At 37.8% G+C, this 20319-nt stretch overlaps 1 protein-coding gene across 1 annotated transcript in view; it reads left to right on the top strand.

Moving 5' to 3' along the window:
• The window catches only part of LOC120528713 (transmembrane channel-like protein 1), a 98875-nt gene that overhangs the window by 50537 nt on the left and 28019 nt on the right, over positions 1-20319 (top strand). The window contains exons 5-7 of the mRNA XM_039752869.1: positions 6051-6377; positions 8092-8242; positions 19463-19553. Coding sequence (XP_039608803.1) covers positions 6051-6377; positions 8092-8242; positions 19463-19553 — 569 coding nt within the window. The remainder of the gene's footprint in view (positions 1-6050; positions 6378-8091; positions 8243-19462; positions 19554-20319) is intronic.

The following is a 20319-nucleotide window of genomic DNA, read 5'->3' as shown; positions in this document are numbered from 1 at the left end:
TTTGCACATCCCTCACAGTCATCAATGTCTGCCATGGTTTTCTTCAAATTAAAGAGCACTGTACTTATCCCAATGGGAAAACTAAATTTTTTACAAAAGCTCAGTAAATAAATATTATAACAAACATAAATTATCCAACTTTCCTCCCCCAAATACACATCAGTATTACTAAAATGAATGAAAACCTTCTGACTTGGCAATGATAAAAAGACTAGTCACAATCATGGTGACACATTATAAAGGCATATTTTTGTTGGTAGAAAGGAGCCCCAGTAGCATTACTTAATGTACTTCTGAATTATTTGTTAGCTTTAAGTACTTAATGCTAGTGTATGAGAGGGAGCATATGCAGCATTGCTTATAATGACACTCAGTTTTGTCTTCATTCTTTCCTCCTCTCCAACCTCCAATGAGTCATTCCATACAGTAGCTGAGCCCGTCTTAATTATCTTGTTCATTTGGCTCACCTCCCTTAAAGTTATATCAGCAGCCAACCACAGAACAGCACAGTCTCCTGAAAAATAAAAAAGAACCTACTCTGTCCATTCTTAAAAGTTCCTCTGTGTGACGAGTCTAGCCTGCCATTCATATGGACCCCTAAGTACATGTAGCAGTGCACTGCCCCATATCCACTCTCCGAAAAGTGACCTGATGTTGAGTCTCTTTGGTGCAGTGAAAGTCAATAACCATTTCCTTGTTTCTCTAATGTAGACACTTCCTTCACACCAAGAAACATCATTTTCCACCTGATTCCTATACTCTGTCTCATCCCATTTATCAATACACCCTATTAGTGCAGAATCATATGAGAACATCTGAGTTACCTGCCATCCTCACCCATATCCAAAAGAGATGTATGTTAGGATGTTTTGCCACACTCTGTTAGCACCAAAAAAAGAGTAGTGAGCAGTGATCTACTTTTTTTAGCCTGAAGGTGTAACAGGTGCCGAAATCCTCCTGGATACCTCAGAATCATGGCACTGATTTTCTCGGTAGTATTGACTGTAGTGGACGTGGACGGGCATACTTCTCCTTTTTCGTGCTTGACACCTGTCTCTAACCATTTCTGAACTTTTCAATCCATTCATTAACACTCTTCCATTGTAACATACTATGTCCACATTATGCAGAAAGTCTTCTATTAATTAAAGCTCCGGTACATCTTCAGCCCATAAAAAGCAGATCATTGCTCACTGCTCTACTTTGTTGCTAATGGAGAGTGGTGTGGCCATGTTTACTCCTACAGTACAACAACCACCATGCTTTCACACGTGTGGGGGGAAAGCTGCAGATCCAACCCTAACAAAATTATCATAAAGGTGCAGATAATTGTTGATATACCTTTGTGTGTATATATTAATCACAGAACAAGCACGGGATAGGTTCCATTGCCTGGCCAGGAGGAAAAACAACTAGTTACACTGGCGGGACAGGGTCCTTACCTGGCTGGGAGGCCAACACAGTGATAGAATGAGGGGTTTTATCCTGCTTAGACTATTTATTCTCCCAGTTTGCTACATGGTAGCATCCTTGGGTTAGGATTTCCACTTGGACACTGTCAAGGCATGCTGGAACCTGATGTCCCATGGGACAAGCCCAGTTGAGCTCCTGGTGGCTACCAGGGACTTCCATTTGTACCGGAACTACTTCCAGCGGACTATGCCCTGGCAACAGAAGTACTCCTTGGTCTCAGATGAAAGGAGCCACTCTGCCTCACCCAGATAAGTTGGAAGCAGCTGGCAGAAGGACAAAGCTCATTTGGGAATAGTGGAGGAAAGAATGAAAGAGAAAGAGACAGAGGGAGAAGGAGAAAAAAGTGAATGCTTGTGTTTATACAAAGAACGAGAAGAAATTGTAAAGTATTGTTATTAATATTCCTTGTATTTGCTCACAGAACTTGTGGCCATGTAGTTGTGGCTGGGGTTTAGGGTGCTGAAACGCCCCCTAATGGTCACAATAATATATATCTATACTAATAACTCACTCACTCACTCACTCACTCACTGACATCACTAATTCTCCAAGTTCCCGTGTAGGTAGAAGGCTGAAATTTGGCAGGCTCATTCCTTACAGCTTACTTACAAAAGTTGGGCAGGTTTCATTTCGAAATTCTACGAGTAATGGTCATAACTGGAAGCTATTTTTCTCCATTTACTGTAATGGAGTTGAGCTTGAAAGCCGTAGGCGGCGGGGTTTCGTGTGACATCATCACGCCTCCCATGTAATCACGTGAACTGACTGTCAACGCAGTACGTAGAAAACCAGGAAGAGCTCCAAAAAGCGCTGAAGAAAACATGCATTATATAATTGAGAAGGCAGCGAAACAATAAGAAGCGAGCGAGTGACATACAACCATATTCATGAGTGCTGCTACTTCGGAAACAAAGCACGGTGTAAACCTAAAGTTTAAATTAAGTTCATAGACAGGCTGCCGCTGGCGTTTGTGATGCCCACGGGTAATGCGGGATACAAGTTCAATGAGAGGACGCAGGATATAAACGAGAGTTTTGATCACTTTGTAACTAAGTTAAAATTGCAGGTGAGGGGCTGTGCTTATGCAAATTCTGAGAGACTGTGTTTGTGGGGGATTGACAGTTAAAGCGGGTGGGGGAGTCACGTCATCATCTCCCCTCCCATTCACCTCATTTCACTCTGAGCTGAACTCCGCAGCTAACGCAGTGTTACGGAAGCAAGTTTGTGACGCTGCCACCAAATACTCACAGAAAAATCCACAAGTTAATACACACGCTGTCTCTACAGTTTCTCCACATTGAATCCTCCAGGCACTACTTACAAAAGGTTACATTGACAATCGTGTTACGTTATTTTTAAAATGTTTCCTTTTCTTAGCAAAAGCACAGCTGAGAAGCTTTGATGCATGTGCTCCATAACGCGTTAAAAAATCACACATTTAATCACACTTTGCAATAAAAGCAAAGGGGAACTTATGTCAATGCATGATTTCATGGTACGCTGATTACATTGATCAGCGCTTCCCGATTCATTTTACCCACGCACCCCCTTGGTTTGAGAAGAAGTATGAAAAAATATGACGTTAACACAGAAAAACAGATCACCAATTGAAGCTTTATGAATAATCGATTCACCATCAATAATTGTTTTGGTAAAGCCATACTCCTTCCATTTTATAATTTTTCCGCCACTAGCCATGATTAAATGAACAGTAAAAAAGTAAGAGCGAAGCGAGGGTGACTTATTCAGGCAGGCAGGCGACAGCTTAATAGCTTGAATTTGGATATAAGTGGGTTTTATTTAGTCACCAGAAATATCTTTGTTAGGAATGGAAGTTGAATTTAGTCTTTAAATTTCTATGGTAAAGAAAAAGTTATGCAATGATGACTAAATTTAACTATATAAAGTCAAAACTTTTATATATAAAGTCATTCCCGAATATATAAAGTCAAAACTTGATTATATAAAGTCAGCGCTGGAATACATAAAGTCAAAACTTGAATATATAAAGTCATTCCCAAATATATAAAGTCAAAACCTGAGTATATAAAGACGACGTTGGAATATTTCTGAATATATAAAGTAAGCACTGGAATATATAAAGTCAAAACTTAAATATATAAAGTCAGCGTCGGAATATATAAAGTAAGCGCTGGAATATCCATCCATTTCCCAACCCATTGAATCCGACCACAGGGTCACAGGGGTCTGCTGGAGCCAATCCCAGCCAACACTGGGCGCAAGGCAGGAACCAATCCTGGGCAGGGCACATGCATCATTTTCAAAACATTAACCGAACAGTGTTTTTTAAATTTATTTTTCTGAATACGTTTTTGTTAACTTAGTTCAGTTCAGAGTCGTTTCAATCAATAGATTTTGACTTTCACTTTATATATTCAGGGGTGAGTTTATATACTCCGATGTTGACTTTATATAATCAGGAATGACTTTATAAATTCCGACGCTGACTTTATATATTCAGGTTTTGACTTTATATATTCCGACAGTGACTTTATATATTCAAGTTTTGACTTTATATATTCTGCCGCTGACTTTATATATTCATAAAATCAATGTATTTGCCTGTTTGGCACCCCATAGTATATGTGTGTGTGTATATATGTACACATGTATGTATATATATATATATATATATATATATATATATATATATATATATACAGTATATATTGTGGACTTGAACCCGGACACACACAGATGGACATCGTTATTCCACCACACACTGTTTATTATACACTACTATTTACAGTTTTTAAATGTGCCCCCAAACCCCAGTGCCTCCGGCACCATTCCCCCAATGCCCAGGCCTCACAGTCTTTGTGCCTCTCTCTTGGCCGCCTCCCGTCCTCTCTCTAGCTCTGTCCTCTTCCACCCGACTTCCACTTTCGACTGAAGGGAGGAGGCCCCTTAAATAGGAACCCGGATGGGCTCCAGCTGTTTCCCGGCACTCCTCCGTAGACACGCCCCAGTGTGGCGGAAGTGCCGGCTGTGCACCCGAAAGCCGTCTGGGTGTCCCCTGTCGTCTTCCCCCCAGCACTTCCTGGTGTGGCGGAAGTGCTGGGCTCCAGGGATATTCAGGTACCGGGGCGCCGCCTGGTGGTGGCCACGGGTCCCTACAGGGCTGGGCTTCCAAGCCCTTTACCCGAGGCCCCCAACACAAGCCCTTCTCCGGTCCTCCTGGGCGTCCCGGCCGGGCTCCAGCCCTGGCCGGATGCCACAATGTATATATATATATATATATATATATATATATATATATATATATATTTGCCAGCAACACTCATGACAATGACAAAACAATTACATTGTCAATCGTGTTACGTTATTATTAAAATGTTTCCTTTTCTTTTACTTCTCGCTGGCAAGCGTGGTATTTTGATATATATATATACATATATATATATATATATATATATATATATATATATATATATATATATATATATATATATATATATAGATAGATATGAGAACAACACTCATATCAATGACAAAACAATTACATTAACAATAATGTTACGTTATTTTTTACATTTTTCCTTTTCTTTTTCATAACTTCTTTAACACACTACTTCTCCGCTGTAAAGCACGGGTATTCTGCTAGTATATATATATATATATATATATATACAGTGAGACATGCCCAAACATAATCAGACAGAGACCGCATCCTTATAAAAGTCTTGTATTATTTTCTCCCAACACAACACAACTCTGTCCCGCACAATACACAGTGCTTCTTGCCCCAATCACCTTTTCCCTGGGCTTTTCTCTCACTGTCCCTGGACTGCCTTTCCTCTCTCCACGGGAGCCTTGTCCCGCTCTCACTCCCGACTCCAACTCTCAGACTGTAGAAAGGCGGGCCCTTTTATTCTCACCCGGATGTGCTCCAGGTGCTCCCTCCTCCATCTTCCCGGGTGTGGCGGAAGTACATCAGTCCCCGGCCCTCTGAGACTCAGGGTGCCCCCTGGAGGTGGCCACAGGTCCCAATAGGCATAAGCCTCGTTGTTCTTCTCCTGTGGTCCTCCTCTGATCCAGGGCGGTTGCCCCCTCATGGCCCAGAGGACGTATATGCCACCTTCGGGTCCTTCCAGGTGTCCCGGCCGGGTCGCAGCCCCAGCAACTCGCCACTATATATATATATATATATATATATATATATAATATGGATACATATACAGTTCCATGGAAAAGTATGGAGACATCTGCTAAATACTGAGTTAGTAGGATGCCCAATCTTTTCAATTTTTACATTTTATCAAATAAATCGTAACTGTACATTAGCATTTTCATAAAAAAATGCTGTTGGTTTTGTTTGCTGTCAAAGTTGTATTTACTTCAAAAGTCGACACGTTTCTAGAAGTCAACACTTGCATATATTTTCCTTGATTGAAATTCTTAAGTGAGCCTTACACATGGCTTAAAAGACAGTATGTATGGCTAAATAGTTTAAGATCTACTATCCCAGAAGGCCCTTTTCCAAATATATGTTGCAGTGAACTGTGAAATGTAATGTCGTATGCATGGTTACTAACCTAATATGTCACCTTTTTAAGATGTGGATAGTGATGAAGAGGAAGAAGAAGAAGAAGTAAAACCCAGTAAGTCTACAAAAAACACAACTACAGTAAAAAGACACATAAAGGATGCTGAGGAAGACTCACACAGTGTGGCCAAAAAAACAGGTAAAAGGAGCAAAGAAGAAAGTGAACATGGAAGGAGTAAAAATAAGGAGGATAAGCTAAAAGTAGACACTACAAAAAATAAAAAGAACAGAAGAAATGAAAAAACAAAAAACAAATCTGAAGAGGAGGAAGATGAAGATGAAGAGGAAGAACAGCCTAAGCACAAGCATAAAGGCAAACATGGGAAGAAAAAAGTTAGTGAGGAGGAGGAGGAGGAAGAGGAAGAACCCAAAAGGAAAAGAAAGGACAAAAATGAAACTAGAAAAAAGAATGATAAAAGTATTAAAAAAAGTAAAAAGAAACATGTTTCAAGGTAAGCATTGTATTTTTATGGTTGAAAGTTGTTTACATGTTTATTGTATGCAAATTTTCTCTCCATTGTGCAACACTTTCATTGTTAAACTTTAAACAGTTAAGTCATTATTATTTAAACACTGAATTTTTAAAGTTTCTAATTTTGAGTGCTATGGTCATTACCTCATCTATTTCCCTAGAGTCAGCTGCCAACTGTAAAGTGCATCTAGTCATACCTTCACTTGCTGACTTTGTGATCACAGGTTTTAGTAGATTAATGAAGCTTTTATTAAACAAATATTTAATGTAAAGGCCATTTTTTTACCTAAAACTTTGGGTTTTGACCAATACTTACAGTGTACTTGCATTGACAATTTGTTCTGTGCCCAAGCACATTTGTTTGCATGTAACCCCGCAAAGTCTAGTTCATTTGGCTAGTGTGATCACTCTGTGTCGGGTCAAACATTACCTTACTAGCTTGGAAGAGGTGATCCTGAGCGCGGTTCAGTAGCATTCAGGAACAGTGTCATCACTAAACGTGCCCGGGCACGGAAAACAGACATGACGTCAATGATGTGACAAGTCAGATAGTGCAATTCTCATTTCATTCAATATCTTTTGAGTTAAAAACAGGTTTTTATTCTCACCTTGCACATGAACGTGAATTGTAGTTGGCAAGAAAAGCTGCAAATTCCTCCCTTAACATCATTTGTCACCGTAAAAATCTTCTCGGTTGTGTAGCACTACTAACAGCAAAATGCTGCGCTGCACACTCAATAAATCTGTAAGAGGGCAGAGCGTTATCCTGCCCTTCATGACTCCAAAACAACCACAATTTCTTATTCTGTCTTTTATTTTTCCTTTCTTCATTATGTAAAGCACTTTGAGCTACTTTTTGTATGAAAATGTGCTATATAAATAAATGTTATTATTGTTGATGTGCTATAGAATTATGCCATGACAAATTCTTTTGTGTATCAGTTGTCTTATATATGGAGGTACATGTCACATTTTCAAATAATTTATTCATGCACCTGAACCTGATTTTTAGTGCAGATCCTCAGGAAACTGGAGCCTATTCAGTCAGCATAGGGTGCAAGGCAGGGATCACCCTTTAATGAGAGTCCATGCCATTTCATTGAGCACTTCAATTTTATATTGCACAATTTAAGGTTGACAGCATGTCTATGGGCTGTGGGTGCAAATTGGAATTACCATAAAATCCCTTATAAGTAGTAAGAATGTGCATATTTTTTAGGTGAGATTAAAGCAAGGAATCAATTTCAGTGAGCTGTGACAGCCACCGTTTGGGTTCTTGTGTCTCTCAAATTTGTATTAGTTTTTACAAAGTCAATATCTCTATTTTCTTCTACAGTCTTGTAGATAAGTGTATTCTATGAGTGTATGTGGTTGTATGAAATAATATGCCCTGCAATGGAATCCTAAAAGCAAAAAGGTTTCTATTTTGTGTCAGATTAGAGCTGGATTAGCAGCTGTTTAGTTGGATTTATAGGTAGCAATGTATAGCTAAAACCTTTCATCAGATAATTTTAACAAAAGTTTCCAAAAGTCAATAAAGTGTGCTGAACCCACAGTGATACACTTTTCCTCAGTTCAGAGTCAGGAAGTTCGTCGTCAGAAGAAGACGAAGATGTAATAACTGAAGAAGAATTGGCAAAGCTTAAAGAAGCAGTTGAAGAGAAAAAGAAGTCAATTACAACCTTACGAAATCAGCCATGGCGTATGAAAAAGAAACTGGAAACACTAAAGTAAGTGAATGTGGACTGATTGTGATATTGGGAGGGTCATTAAAATACACAGAGGGGATTGGTTGTTGATTTGCTCCTGTGACAGTTGGAGGATGCGCACTGAAAGAAAACAGGAGTAGTAAAAGATTGGAGTTTGGAGAAGCAACTGGACTGGTGTGTTCTTTTGTAGCTGAGACAACACTGATAGAAAGAGATTTATGCATAAATAATTATCTTGACATCTGTATAAAACTGTATAGCTCTGCCACCACACTTCAAGACAGAGGTTGGAATTTTTTGGATGGAGTGAAATCTAATACATGCACAAAACGCATTGTTAATATTTAGGTTAAAAAATGTATCATCAGATAACAGAATTTTCATTTGGTGTCAGAATCTCTCATTTGTCTTTTGGCAAATTGTAAATGAGATGTTATTTGAAAATTTTTTGAATAATTTAATTTCATCCCTTTGTTGTGAAGACCACTTATCTTGTGTATTGTTTCTGCCACTGAAGGCTGTAAAATTTGATGTAAAGAAGTATAAAAGTTGAAACGTTCCTGTTTGACTGCAATGATGATCTTTAAGTCTCAGTGTACAAGAGGGAATAGCACAAACACTAAAGGACATGTCCTGAATTATGTTTACTCCCCTCTAACTCATATAAAGAAGTCTATTTGAGCCTATAAATAGAAAATGACTGCAGGAGTGTTTCATATTGAGACTGGAACACACCTACCAGTGCACAATGGCAGCATAGGTTACAACAGCTACAAATTACAAGATGGGCAGTAGGAAAAATGTCAACCATGATGTGAAGGGTAAACATACTATATTCCAGTTTGATGACAATTCAACCAGTATCAGTGAAGAACACAGTACTAAAAAAAGGGAGATGGTACATATGCCGTGTTTTGCTTAACCGTAAGTCTTTGGAGTCATATAATGTACCATAAGCTAGTTACTTTAACATTGTCATAGAGCTTTTGGTGTCCTTCCTTCTCAAGAATGCTTAGAGTACCAGTGTGTTGAATGTCCTCCAGTGGGAGATCAGGTTATGTGATTGTGTTATGCTCAGTGCTCAAAAAGAGTTTTTATCCTTGAAATTAGAGATGGTAGACAAGTAAGAGAGTTTAAGTTTTGAGTTTTAATTTTGCACGAAAGGTTTTGCTTGAACATTGCAATAATACCGATCCAGTTGTACCCATTCCTTACTCCTTGTGAACAGGAAGGGATGTGCATTGGGACTGTGCCTCTTGATCTTCTGACACAAAGCCATACATATTAATTCTCCAGTTCTTCAAAAAAGGCAAAATGTGCTAGATGTCTACAGGATTGTTGTGTGGCCAAGTTCAGCATGTGTTTGAATCACCTTAGAAAGTGATGGAGATAGTGGATGACTTCATTCCATCTAGAAAACACCCAACTTTAGAAATTGCGTATTGTTACTCAAACTGAGACAGATTTTCTTGGTGAAATGTTTTAGCATACTGTACTTTTCTCATGATGTTTATATTATTATAGTAGAAGGTAAAGCTATGTAACTCTCTGGGGTTACTAAGTTGTTTTAAGTTGGTTGGGGTGGAGGGTATGACATTGTTCATGGATTGTCAAATGATCATTACACCCTTTCTTTACACTCTTTCTGTTTTTTATGTAACGTGGGGCATTCACTTTCATCTCCAGTTGAATTACACATTGTTACTATTGGCATTTTGTAGTGAACAGGGGCCTCATGTATAACGCCGTGCGTAGAACTCGCACTATAACATGGCGTAAGCACAAAAGCCGAAATGTGCTTACGCACAGAAAAATCCAGATGCAGGAAACTGTGCGTACTCCAACTTCCACGTTCTTTCGTTACATAAATCCCGATCAGCGTGAAAACTAACGCTCGTGCACGCGCATTTTGTAACGCCCCAAATCCTCCCAGAATTACGCCTATTTGAATATGCAAATCAATATAAATCGCCCTTAAGCGCAGCCTTCTGTGAAAAGACAATGGGAAAAGCACGGGGAAAATATAAGAATTTCAGCGAATACCAAGTGGAGGCAAAGGAAAAACATACTATTTGTTCAAATAAACCGTAGTATAATCAACAAAAGGAAGTTGATCGAGTGACATAACGTGTTGGAGAAACTTGAAAGCTCACATTCACAAAATCGCACAGTGCCGGAAATAAAAAAGAAGTCACATATCAAAGTTGCCGTGAAAAGAAGAGTTGTAAGCCCACTGTCTGAGTGTCATATGAAAGCTTATTAGGGTTCAGAGAAAAAAGGCACACGGTGGGGAAAAAGCACGAAATGTCAACTTTAATCTCGAATTTTCCACTTTAATCACGTAGTTTATTTTGTCATTTAGTAGAACATTATAAATTTCATCTTAAAATCATTTAATTAACCAGTTTCTCAAAATTACATCGTAATTAAAGTAGCACGTTAAATGCTTTGTTTTGTATTTGATCTTCTACTCGTATGTGATCTATGTGTGTGAATCACTACTTGCTTCTTAAACTGGCTCTCTTCCTCCAACTGGACACAGAGTCCATTACATTTGTGATATTACAGCTCTCTGAATAACTAAAATACTGAGATGTATATGTGATGTCATTTTCATGATGATAGGAGCTAAAGCACATTATTAAACATGTGTTTCATGAGCCTCGTGCTCATGACAAGCATTATCTTTTGTCGAAATTTGTCGCTGCTTTTAGCTGTGTTGTTATTTTCTCTTTCTGTTTTATATTCAATATATATTGGTAGCCCCAAGAGTCCTTACTTTTCTTTCCTCAAGTAACCGATCGCCACACAATCAGCTCTGTAATAGAAGTTAAGCCATCTGTAAGCTTAGCGCCGAGTCTTCAAAACGTTTAAAGAACATTGAAATATCTTCGTAGTACATGTTTAATTATTCTATCCTTCACGACACTCCCAGTGAAGAATATAGATTATTTAAATGAAGTTAAAGTTTTATGTGTATAATTTAACAAACATATTTTGCTGCATTTCACCTTAAAAATGATATCGTCATCATATGTAAATACGCGCTTTATAAAGTGGCCCAGGTTGTGAGATATTATAACTGTAGTGCAAGTTTACAGTGGGGAGCAATTGATTGAGTGCATTTAAAGTTCTTGGGATTAAACTGTTTCTGAACCGCGAGGTCCGTACAGGAAAGGCTTTAAAACATTTTGCAGTGGCTGAGGTAGCGTGTCCTTAATGCTGTATACCGATAATTCTCTTTCCGATCAGCTGCTGCTGTGATTCACACTCAGATACAGTGATATAAATACTCCGAGTCGTGCAGTGAGAGTAATATGGAAAAAGATGATCCGCTGTGGCAACTCCTAATGGGAGGAGCTGAAAGAAGAAGAAGAAGAAGAAGAAGAAGAAGTGAGAGTAACAACGCTAAAGCAGTTATGGTATTTGGAATACTATGGCTGTTCCCTGGACCATTATATTGTTACGAGTTAATTACAATCAGATGCGTTACACTAATAAACAATATGCGGTTAGTTTCTGTGTATTTATAAAGCCGCGTCATGAAAATAATGAGTAATCACACAAGAACAGTAGCACTGCTTTGACGCTGGGTGCCGCCAGTTTGCAAAACCGAGCGGAGAACTTGCGTACGACAAGGCATGAGGTACCGTGGAAAAGTGCATGGCTTTACGCCAAGTGTAGGTTTTATACATCGCGATTTGAACGTGGAAAAGTTCTTACGCAACATTTCTGTGCGTACGCACCGTTTATACATGAGGCCCCAGGTGATTTGAGGTTTATGGCTGTTGCTTTTCACATGCATGTGTTTCATGGATATATGGGTGTGTTATTAAGTCCTGTAAAATAGATATTAATGTTATGAGAACTGTGGTCAAACTCATTTATTCCTGTTTATGTCCTTGTGACGATGCGGGTTCGACTCCATGCTCCCATCGCTGTTCAGGAGCCCTTGAACCCAACACCGTTGATAGTTATAACTGAGACGACACCCAGGGTGTAGTAGTTGTTGTCACTCCCGTAGAATTTGTTACAGGAAGTACGGGAGTGACTGGGAGACGTGTGACTCCGCATGGGGCCGCGGATGGCAGCGGGAGTCAGGATTTGGGATGTGGTGTCCTCCATGTGAGAGCCTTGCCCGTGAGAGGAATTCCCAAGTTGCGGTCTGGAGGGAGTGGAACTGAAGCCAGGGATCGGGACGCCTCCATATCAGTAGTGGAAAGAAGGTCAGCTGCAGGTGGAGTGGCTGTCCCCTGTTGCGAAGCCTGGACAGGGAGAAGCAGGAGAGTCACCAGTTAAAAGAAGACTTGTTGTTGATTTTAAACACTGCTTCCGTAAGAACGTTTAAACCTCTGGTTTTAAGGATTGTTTTTTCTATTTATTTAACCTCCACGTTTTTCTTTTATTGGATTATTTATTTAATCACTCTTTTTTGAAAGCACTGCACTTTACTTGGAACACTGTTTTTGATTTGTTGACTGTTTTTAATAAAAGCACTTTTGCACATCTTTACCAATCCCTTGCTCAATTGTTATTGCCTCAACTGTCTAGCTCATCTCGAGCTAGCAGTGGGGCTAGAAGAGGAGACAGAGCAGCAAGTGGAATTGGTGACTGGCCTTTGAAGAACCCACGTTCCTAAGCCAGAGGAGGACATTTTAATGGACTGAGCTTTTTAAGGACATTTATTTATTGCTGGTTTTTAATTGTCTTTTAAGGTTTTTATTCTTTTAATGTCCTGTTTTTTATGAAGGGGGCTTGGGTTTGTTTTATTGTGGGGTTATTTGTTTTAGTGCTTTTATTGTTTTAGTGCAGTGCAGAGTGGCCAAGCTGTGGACCTGAGCTCCAGTTGCACTGGGTTGGCAGTGGCGTGGAGGTTTCCCATGCAACTGGAGTCTTATGAGGCAGGGTGGAATGTGGTATAGCGGGTCCACAGTGCTCTCAGCAATGTCCAGTTTTTAAATAAATAATCACCGCGCTCGCAGCTTCGTGAGGGTGCGTAGTAATCGCAGCAAGCTGCGGGCGATCTGCGATGTGGGCGTTTCTCACCTAGTGCACAGGTGAGGGACTGCCCACATCCGTGATTGTTCCCGTGGCTAATGTGCTGCAGCTGCTATGGCCCCTCGCAATATAAAAAGAAGCGCGAGAGGACAGAAAGAAAAGAACAAAAAGATCAGAATCAGAAAAACGAAAAGAGGAGACAGAGACGGAGGTTACAGGAAGCGAGAGAGCTAGTCAGTGCAGCAGGGAGCAAGCAGACAGCCTGGGTGTTAGGCCGACACCCAGGGCGTAGTAGTTGTTGTCGCTCCCGTAGAATTTGTTGCAGGAAGTACGGGAGTGACTGGGAGACGTGTGACTCCGCATGGGGCTGTGGATGGCAGCGGGAGTCAGGATTTGGGATGTGGTGTCCTCCATGTGAGAGCCTTGCCTGTGAGAGGAATTCCCAAGTCGCGGTCTGGAGGGAGCGGAACCGAAGCCAGGGATCGGGACGCCTCCAGATCAGTAGTGGAAGGAAGGTCAGCTGCAGGTAGAGTGGCTCCCCTGTTGCGAAGCCTGGACAGGGAGAAGCAGGGGAGTCACCAGTTAAAAGAAGACACCGGACTTGTTGTTGATTTTAAACACTGCTTCCGTAAGAACATTTTAACCTCTGGTTTTAAGGATTGTTTTTTCTATTGATTTTAACCCCCACATTTTTCTTTTATAGGTTTATTTATTTAATGACTCTTTTTTGAAAGCACTGCACTTTACTTGGAACACTGTTTTTGATTTGTTGACTGTTTTTAATAAAAGCACATTTGCACAACCCCTTGCTCAATTGTTATTGCCTCAACTGTCTAGCTCATCTTGGTGACATTATCGACGGTGTTGGGTTCAAGGGCTTACGAGCAGCAGATGGGAGTGTGGAGCCGAACCCACATCGTCACAGTCCTTTACTATGTATTTACTTTTGATCTTCCTTTCTATGGAAAATGGATGGTCTGAATATTATTTCATGAGACGTTAAACATCTGAACTTGCCTGTTTGTCAAGCTACATGCTTTTATTTTCTTCACCTCAATAAACTGAATGCAGCAGTCTTCAAGAAACACAACCTAAAGTAACTGATGTAATTTGGTGCAGTAGTAACACTGTAGAGTTCTGTTGGCATCCTCTGCTTAATCCCCTGATTCCGATTAATATTAAATTACAAACAAAAGATTGAGATGATTTAGTATGTCATTGTTTTTTTATAATTGGAAGTAGGTCATCCACCACCTTTAAACTGGACTTCTAATTTGAAAATATGGTTAAAGTTATTGTATTTTGAAACTATCATTTGTTCATTAGATTTTTCTTCCATTATGACAAATAAAATGTCAAGCGTCCCCTCTCCTAGCTCTCCAGATGTTTTATTCAGATTTATGACATTCAGACAGCTTTCCAGTTTTGAATCCCTTAGAAAGACAATCTTCCCTGGCATGATTTGGTACCTGAATTGACTGGCACAGCCTTGAAAACTATCACATTGTCTGACCACAATGGATTTATTATAGCTGAAAAGGCTGACACACAAGAAGCGTGCCACTAGGGGGCAATTAAATACCTCTTTATTGAACAAAAAAATAGTTCTGCAACCATTTTTCTGTTTCAATGCTAGTTGATTTGTCCTTTAATAATGCCGGCATTGCTGATCTAGCTATTCTTTAGTTACCTTTTAAAAGTTTTGTCAGGAATAATTTGATGGGCTATGTTTCCCATATTTCCTGTTCTAGGTTAAAAATAATGTAAGATCTTGTAAATGAAATACAGAATACCATTAAGAACAGACTACCATAGTAAAAGCAGAGCTTAATGCCATTTGTGTACAGCAACTGAATTCCAGGTTCACCAAGTTTTTACTTGTTATTATCTGAGGCAGTTCCTTGCAGACTTTGCTTTACATTTTTAAAGAAACTAGGCATTTACCTCTAACAATTCTTTAAAAATAAAATGCACGTTATCCAGTCAATACAGAGTTTCAAAAGTTTTATTCATAAATATTCTCTGATAAACTTGCTTCCTCTGAGACTGCTATTGAACAATTTCTAGGGAAATTAAATCTTTGTAAACTTCCTAAAACTTTTGTGGCAATGTAAATATTCCAATTACATTACCTGAAACTGAGAAGGCTCCTTGGCATATGAATACTAGTGAGGCACTGGGGAATGTTGGAAAATGTGCTGAATTTTTCTCTAAACTTTCTCATTTCTAAATGCTCCTGATTGCCAATTACCCTTCTGTAACTTAAACATTGCAGTTATGATCCTTTTACTCAAATATGACAATACTACCATCTGTGTTATGGTTATTGTCCTTTGCCCTAATTACAGATAATAAACAATAAATAAAATTGTTGCCCTTAGGCTACAACTGGTTATCTTAAATTTGCCACCCAGACAAAAGTGAGTTTCCCAAAATTTGTTTTGTTTTAGACACTGTGTGTTCTTTGTTGTGTATTACTGATGTGTTTTCTTTATATCATATCAACTGCAGTTTTATGCCTTAATGCTGAAAAAGCATTTGATATTCAGTATTTGTTATATTTCTGGAGTATTTTGCATAGAATATCATTGAATGGGATTTGGTTTATGATTTATTGGAGTGATTAAACATTATATTCCTCCACTTCTACAGTAGTATTCACCAAATAATAACATCTTCCCTATTTCTGATAAAGAGAGATACTAGACAGGGCAACCAGTTACCACCACTTTTATTTGTATGACCACTAGAGCTGCTGGCCAGTGCTATTTGGGGATTCAGATAATGTTTCCCTTATTACTATTAATAAATGTCACCATCATATTTTGTTGTACTGTATATTGAGAATATTCATTTGTATATGGGTGATGCATATTCAGATCTGTCTAGTGTCTTCAATCTTTTAAAATTTAAAAAGTTGTCCAGGTATCGGATTAACTAGCCACTTCAGCTCTTGTCAGTCTTTCAGTTTTCCTCTTACTATTCTAACTACTAAGAATTTTAGATATCTCAGGACTGAGATGGGTTATTCATCGTGATTGAACATGATTGCTAGTACAAACAACTGTCATATATTTGCATAGGTAATGAATTCTCTGTGTGAGGTGTTTAAGTTTAATATGTACTTTCAAACTTGGTAAAACTACTATTAAAATTGAAACAGTTTGTCATTTTAATTTCATCACTTCACTGATTCCTCCTTCCACCAACTTTTTAATATGGCTCTAAGGTCAGATGACAGATTTTTGATTCGCTAGATCTGGGCAGTTAAGAAACCTTGACTTGAACATTCTGTGCTCACTCTTGACAGGGATATTCAAATTTTAAATCACCTTTAAAAGCTGGAGTACCCCGACCTAATGACATGATGACTGTAGGTGTCTGTTTCAACAAATCTGATGATGAGGAACTAATGTATGCCTGCAAATAAACTTCTTGCCTAAAAACAACTTGTTTCGGATGCAGCCAGGGGTGGAAAAAAATGTACAATAAACAATAAACATTTCACAACATTTACAATACACATGGCAAACTGAAATTAACCACTATACATACAGTATTGTTCTTAATTAAATTATCATTGGGCATTGTCCATAGTATCCTAGTTTGATCCCTTTCCCTCCCTGTGAAATAGTTATTGTGACTAAAATACTGATAGTGTCTAGTTGGAAATCATCTGAATTTGTTAATGCCAGTTTTTGGCTATGACTGACCTTATGTTATAATCTTATTCTTTTAGAACAGTGTGTATTAGTAAAGCATCTGTGAAAATCATCCATATTGGGGAGAAGTTAGATGTGTTCCTTGATTCATTCTCATAGACTGTGATGGGTGTTTAATATGTTAAAACATACATTATTAATCTGCTTTTATTTTTTTTTTTGTTTTCTTTTTATTATTACTATGTGTTCTTTGATTTTTTTTTTTTTTTGTATATTCATGATTGGTAGATTCAATAATTCAATAACTGATCACAATAAGAAAATAGCTAAATAAAAACAGTTACAAGGAAAAATCTGGAATGTCAAAGGTCTTAATTAAGATCTAAAGAGAATAAAAATATTTTCTCAACCAAAAGGCCTAGTAATACAAGATAGTATTTTTACAGGAGACTCACTTAATAAGTAAGGACCAATTTTAGTTGCACAGATATTGGACTGCCCAAATCTTTCACTCCAGCTATACAAATAAAACTAGAGGTGTGGGAGTCTTAACACATAAAACAATCTCATTTCTAGTGTCAGACGTAGTATTCGATCCTGAAGGGCAGCATCTCATGGTGATGGATAATTTATTTAAATCTAAAGTGATTTTGATCCCAGTAAATACAAATTGTCACTAATATACCAATAATCCAATTGTCCATCAATCACTTGGAATTTGGAACCAATGCAGGAAGCACTTTAAGGAAGTGTAGCTTTTATCTATTGCACTTCTACGTGATAATGACCTTTCTCTACTCTCTCAAACCTACCGAGTATTTGACCTATGGAAAACATCTGGGATTAAAACACTCAGAGAACTGTATGCAGATGTCTTTGCATCTTATGGACAATTATGCCTTAAATTTAACTTCCCATCAACACAATCTTTTCCACTACTTTCAAATGAGAAACTTTTTGCTCAAAGGAACTACCCAATTCCCCTCCCACACATCCCCCCCCCCATTTGTATTCCAAAAAAATACTGTTCAGTCTTTTAGACTCAGACAACATCTCTATAACAAATAAAAACATTTTTAAAGTACCATTCCTTCAAAGATCCTAGGGCAGCTGTTGACCATGCTGGTGTGTCGCCCCCGCTAAAAAGAAGATAAACAATTCTTTATATATTAATTTATAATAAAAAATATAGCCCAATCAATATGGAGGAATATTTCAGACAAAATGAAACAAGAAAAGGGTTATCCCATCATTTTTTTTTTCTTCATTGTGCGATTCAGAGCTTCCGTACTTGTAGAACTGGCTGCTGGCATAAAATAATTCAATGCACTTCACATGAGCAACAAATGTAAAAGCAGATTTTCACACAAATGCTGACAAAAGTGCACTCGTTTTGAAGCCTGCAGTTGTATTGCACTTGTGCCATGAAAATGAGCTTGCAGTGCTGCAGTTAGAAGTCAACTGTGCGACTGCTGTGATGACAAATGATGTGCTGATATAAATGATGTGCTGATATGGATGGTGAGAATCCATTTTAAGCTCTAGATGATGCAAGGTCTTATATTTTTGTTATTTCTAATATTTTGTTTATTCACTTTCTTTGGTACCTTGGGTCTTGGTGAACGCTGGCATGTCACCCAAAACGTTGTGTCACCTTTGACATGTGTGTCATAGGTTTGCCATCACTGTCCTACGGTATGGTGGGAAAGGATCTTTCACTTAACATTTCAAAAAAGGTGTGGAAGGCAGCTGTGCATAGAATACACTCTAGCTTCATATGCACAGTCATTCAACTTAAAATCTTTTATCGATCACTATTATTTCATTTTAAATTGTCCAAAATGTATTCAGGCCAAGTCTCAACCTTTGAATATTGCAATCGAGCTCCAGCCTCACTGGGCCATATGTTTTGAGCATGCACCAAATTAACATCATTCTGGACCAAAATCTTTAAATGCCTATCAGCCAGCCTTGGTGTCACAATCATTCCTAATCCACTAACAGCTTGGTGTGCTCCCAAATGAGCTTAAAGTGGTGATGGACAAATTGATTGTAATTGCCTGTTCCACACTACTAGCATGTAGAATTATCTTGCTCAACTGGAGGAATCCCAGCCCATCTGTTATAACTCAGTGGGTAAGTGATGTTTTACACTGTTTAAAATTTGGAAAAATGTTAAACTTTTTATACATATGACAAGATCTAATTAATAAAATTTTTAGAATAAACATTTATGTTCAAGGAAAAGGACATTCTCCCTTCTTTGTTGTTTTTATAGATTTGCTCTGTTGTTGGCTATCCTTTCTTTCTCTCAGATGGGGGTTGAATTCTGGTTTGTTACATTTTATTTGACTGCATGTAATGGTACTTTCTTAGTTGTGTAAGTTAGACAAGATCATATGGAATTAATTTTCTTCATTTAAAATCAGTAAAAAAAAAGAAACATACATAAAACAGGACATCAAAAACTTAGATTTCAATGACTAAACTGGTTCTATATCATTGTTACAGATACATTATATTAATAACAAGAAGAATCAGTAAGTCAGAATTAATTAGATTTTTTCCTTAATTTTTTAAGAGAAGCCCAGGAATTTATAGAGAAATTTGAAGGTGCCCTTGGAAAGGGCAAAGGAAGAAAGTTTTATGCATATAAGGTGATGATGCTCAAGGTATGTTTTAATTTCAATTTACTTTAGTTTTTATTATTTGCATTACTGTTACTCACTTTAATTCATTTTTTTGCAAATGAAATTAAGATAAAGTCATTACAATGAATATACTGTATGTTGAAAACAATTTCCTTAACTGTGTTTAAAATTTCATTAAGCTGATGGTCTTGTAAATCTTTAAAATACAGTTACCTTCTTTTTTGCTTAAGTTGATTATTCATGATCACTACTGTAGGCAATGCTTATGTTTATATTTTTATGAAGTGATTTACATTTTTCCCAGTCTATTGTATTATTTAATCACTTTTTTGGACAATTTGAAAATAACTTTTTATTGCTGCCTTTCACAAAGTTTGTTAGTTGTCATCAATTTTACAGATAAATTAGTTATTAATTAAATCATTTTTCATCTTTTAAACAATAAACATACATCTGTCTTGGTCTTAAAACATTATTGCTAAGCATGAGATTTCAGTTGTTAATATCTGCACTGCTACATGATATGAAATATATTTATAAACTACTTACATATACCATTTCATGCAAATCACAAAGCACTGTACCTTATAACATTTAATATACTTTCTATTCTGGATTTTGAAAGTATTAAAATATATAAATTTTGAAACATTCCTTTATTAGTTTTTACTATAATCTCCAAGATAATCTACTGCATATTTTCCATTGAGACATGAGAGCACAAATTCAGTTTTAGTTTCTGAAGTCATCTTGCTTGCTGTATAATTAAAATCACACTTGTCTGGAG

The sequence above is a fragment of the Polypterus senegalus genome, chromosome 4 (genome assembly GCF_016835505.1).
Source record: "Polypterus senegalus isolate Bchr_013 chromosome 4, ASM1683550v1, whole genome shotgun sequence".
Lineage (NCBI taxonomy): Eukaryota > Metazoa > Chordata > Cladistia > Polypteriformes > Polypteridae > Polypterus > Polypterus senegalus.
The sequence above is the reverse complement of the archived record's forward strand: the minus strand, read 5'-3'. Positions and strand labels throughout refer to the sequence as shown.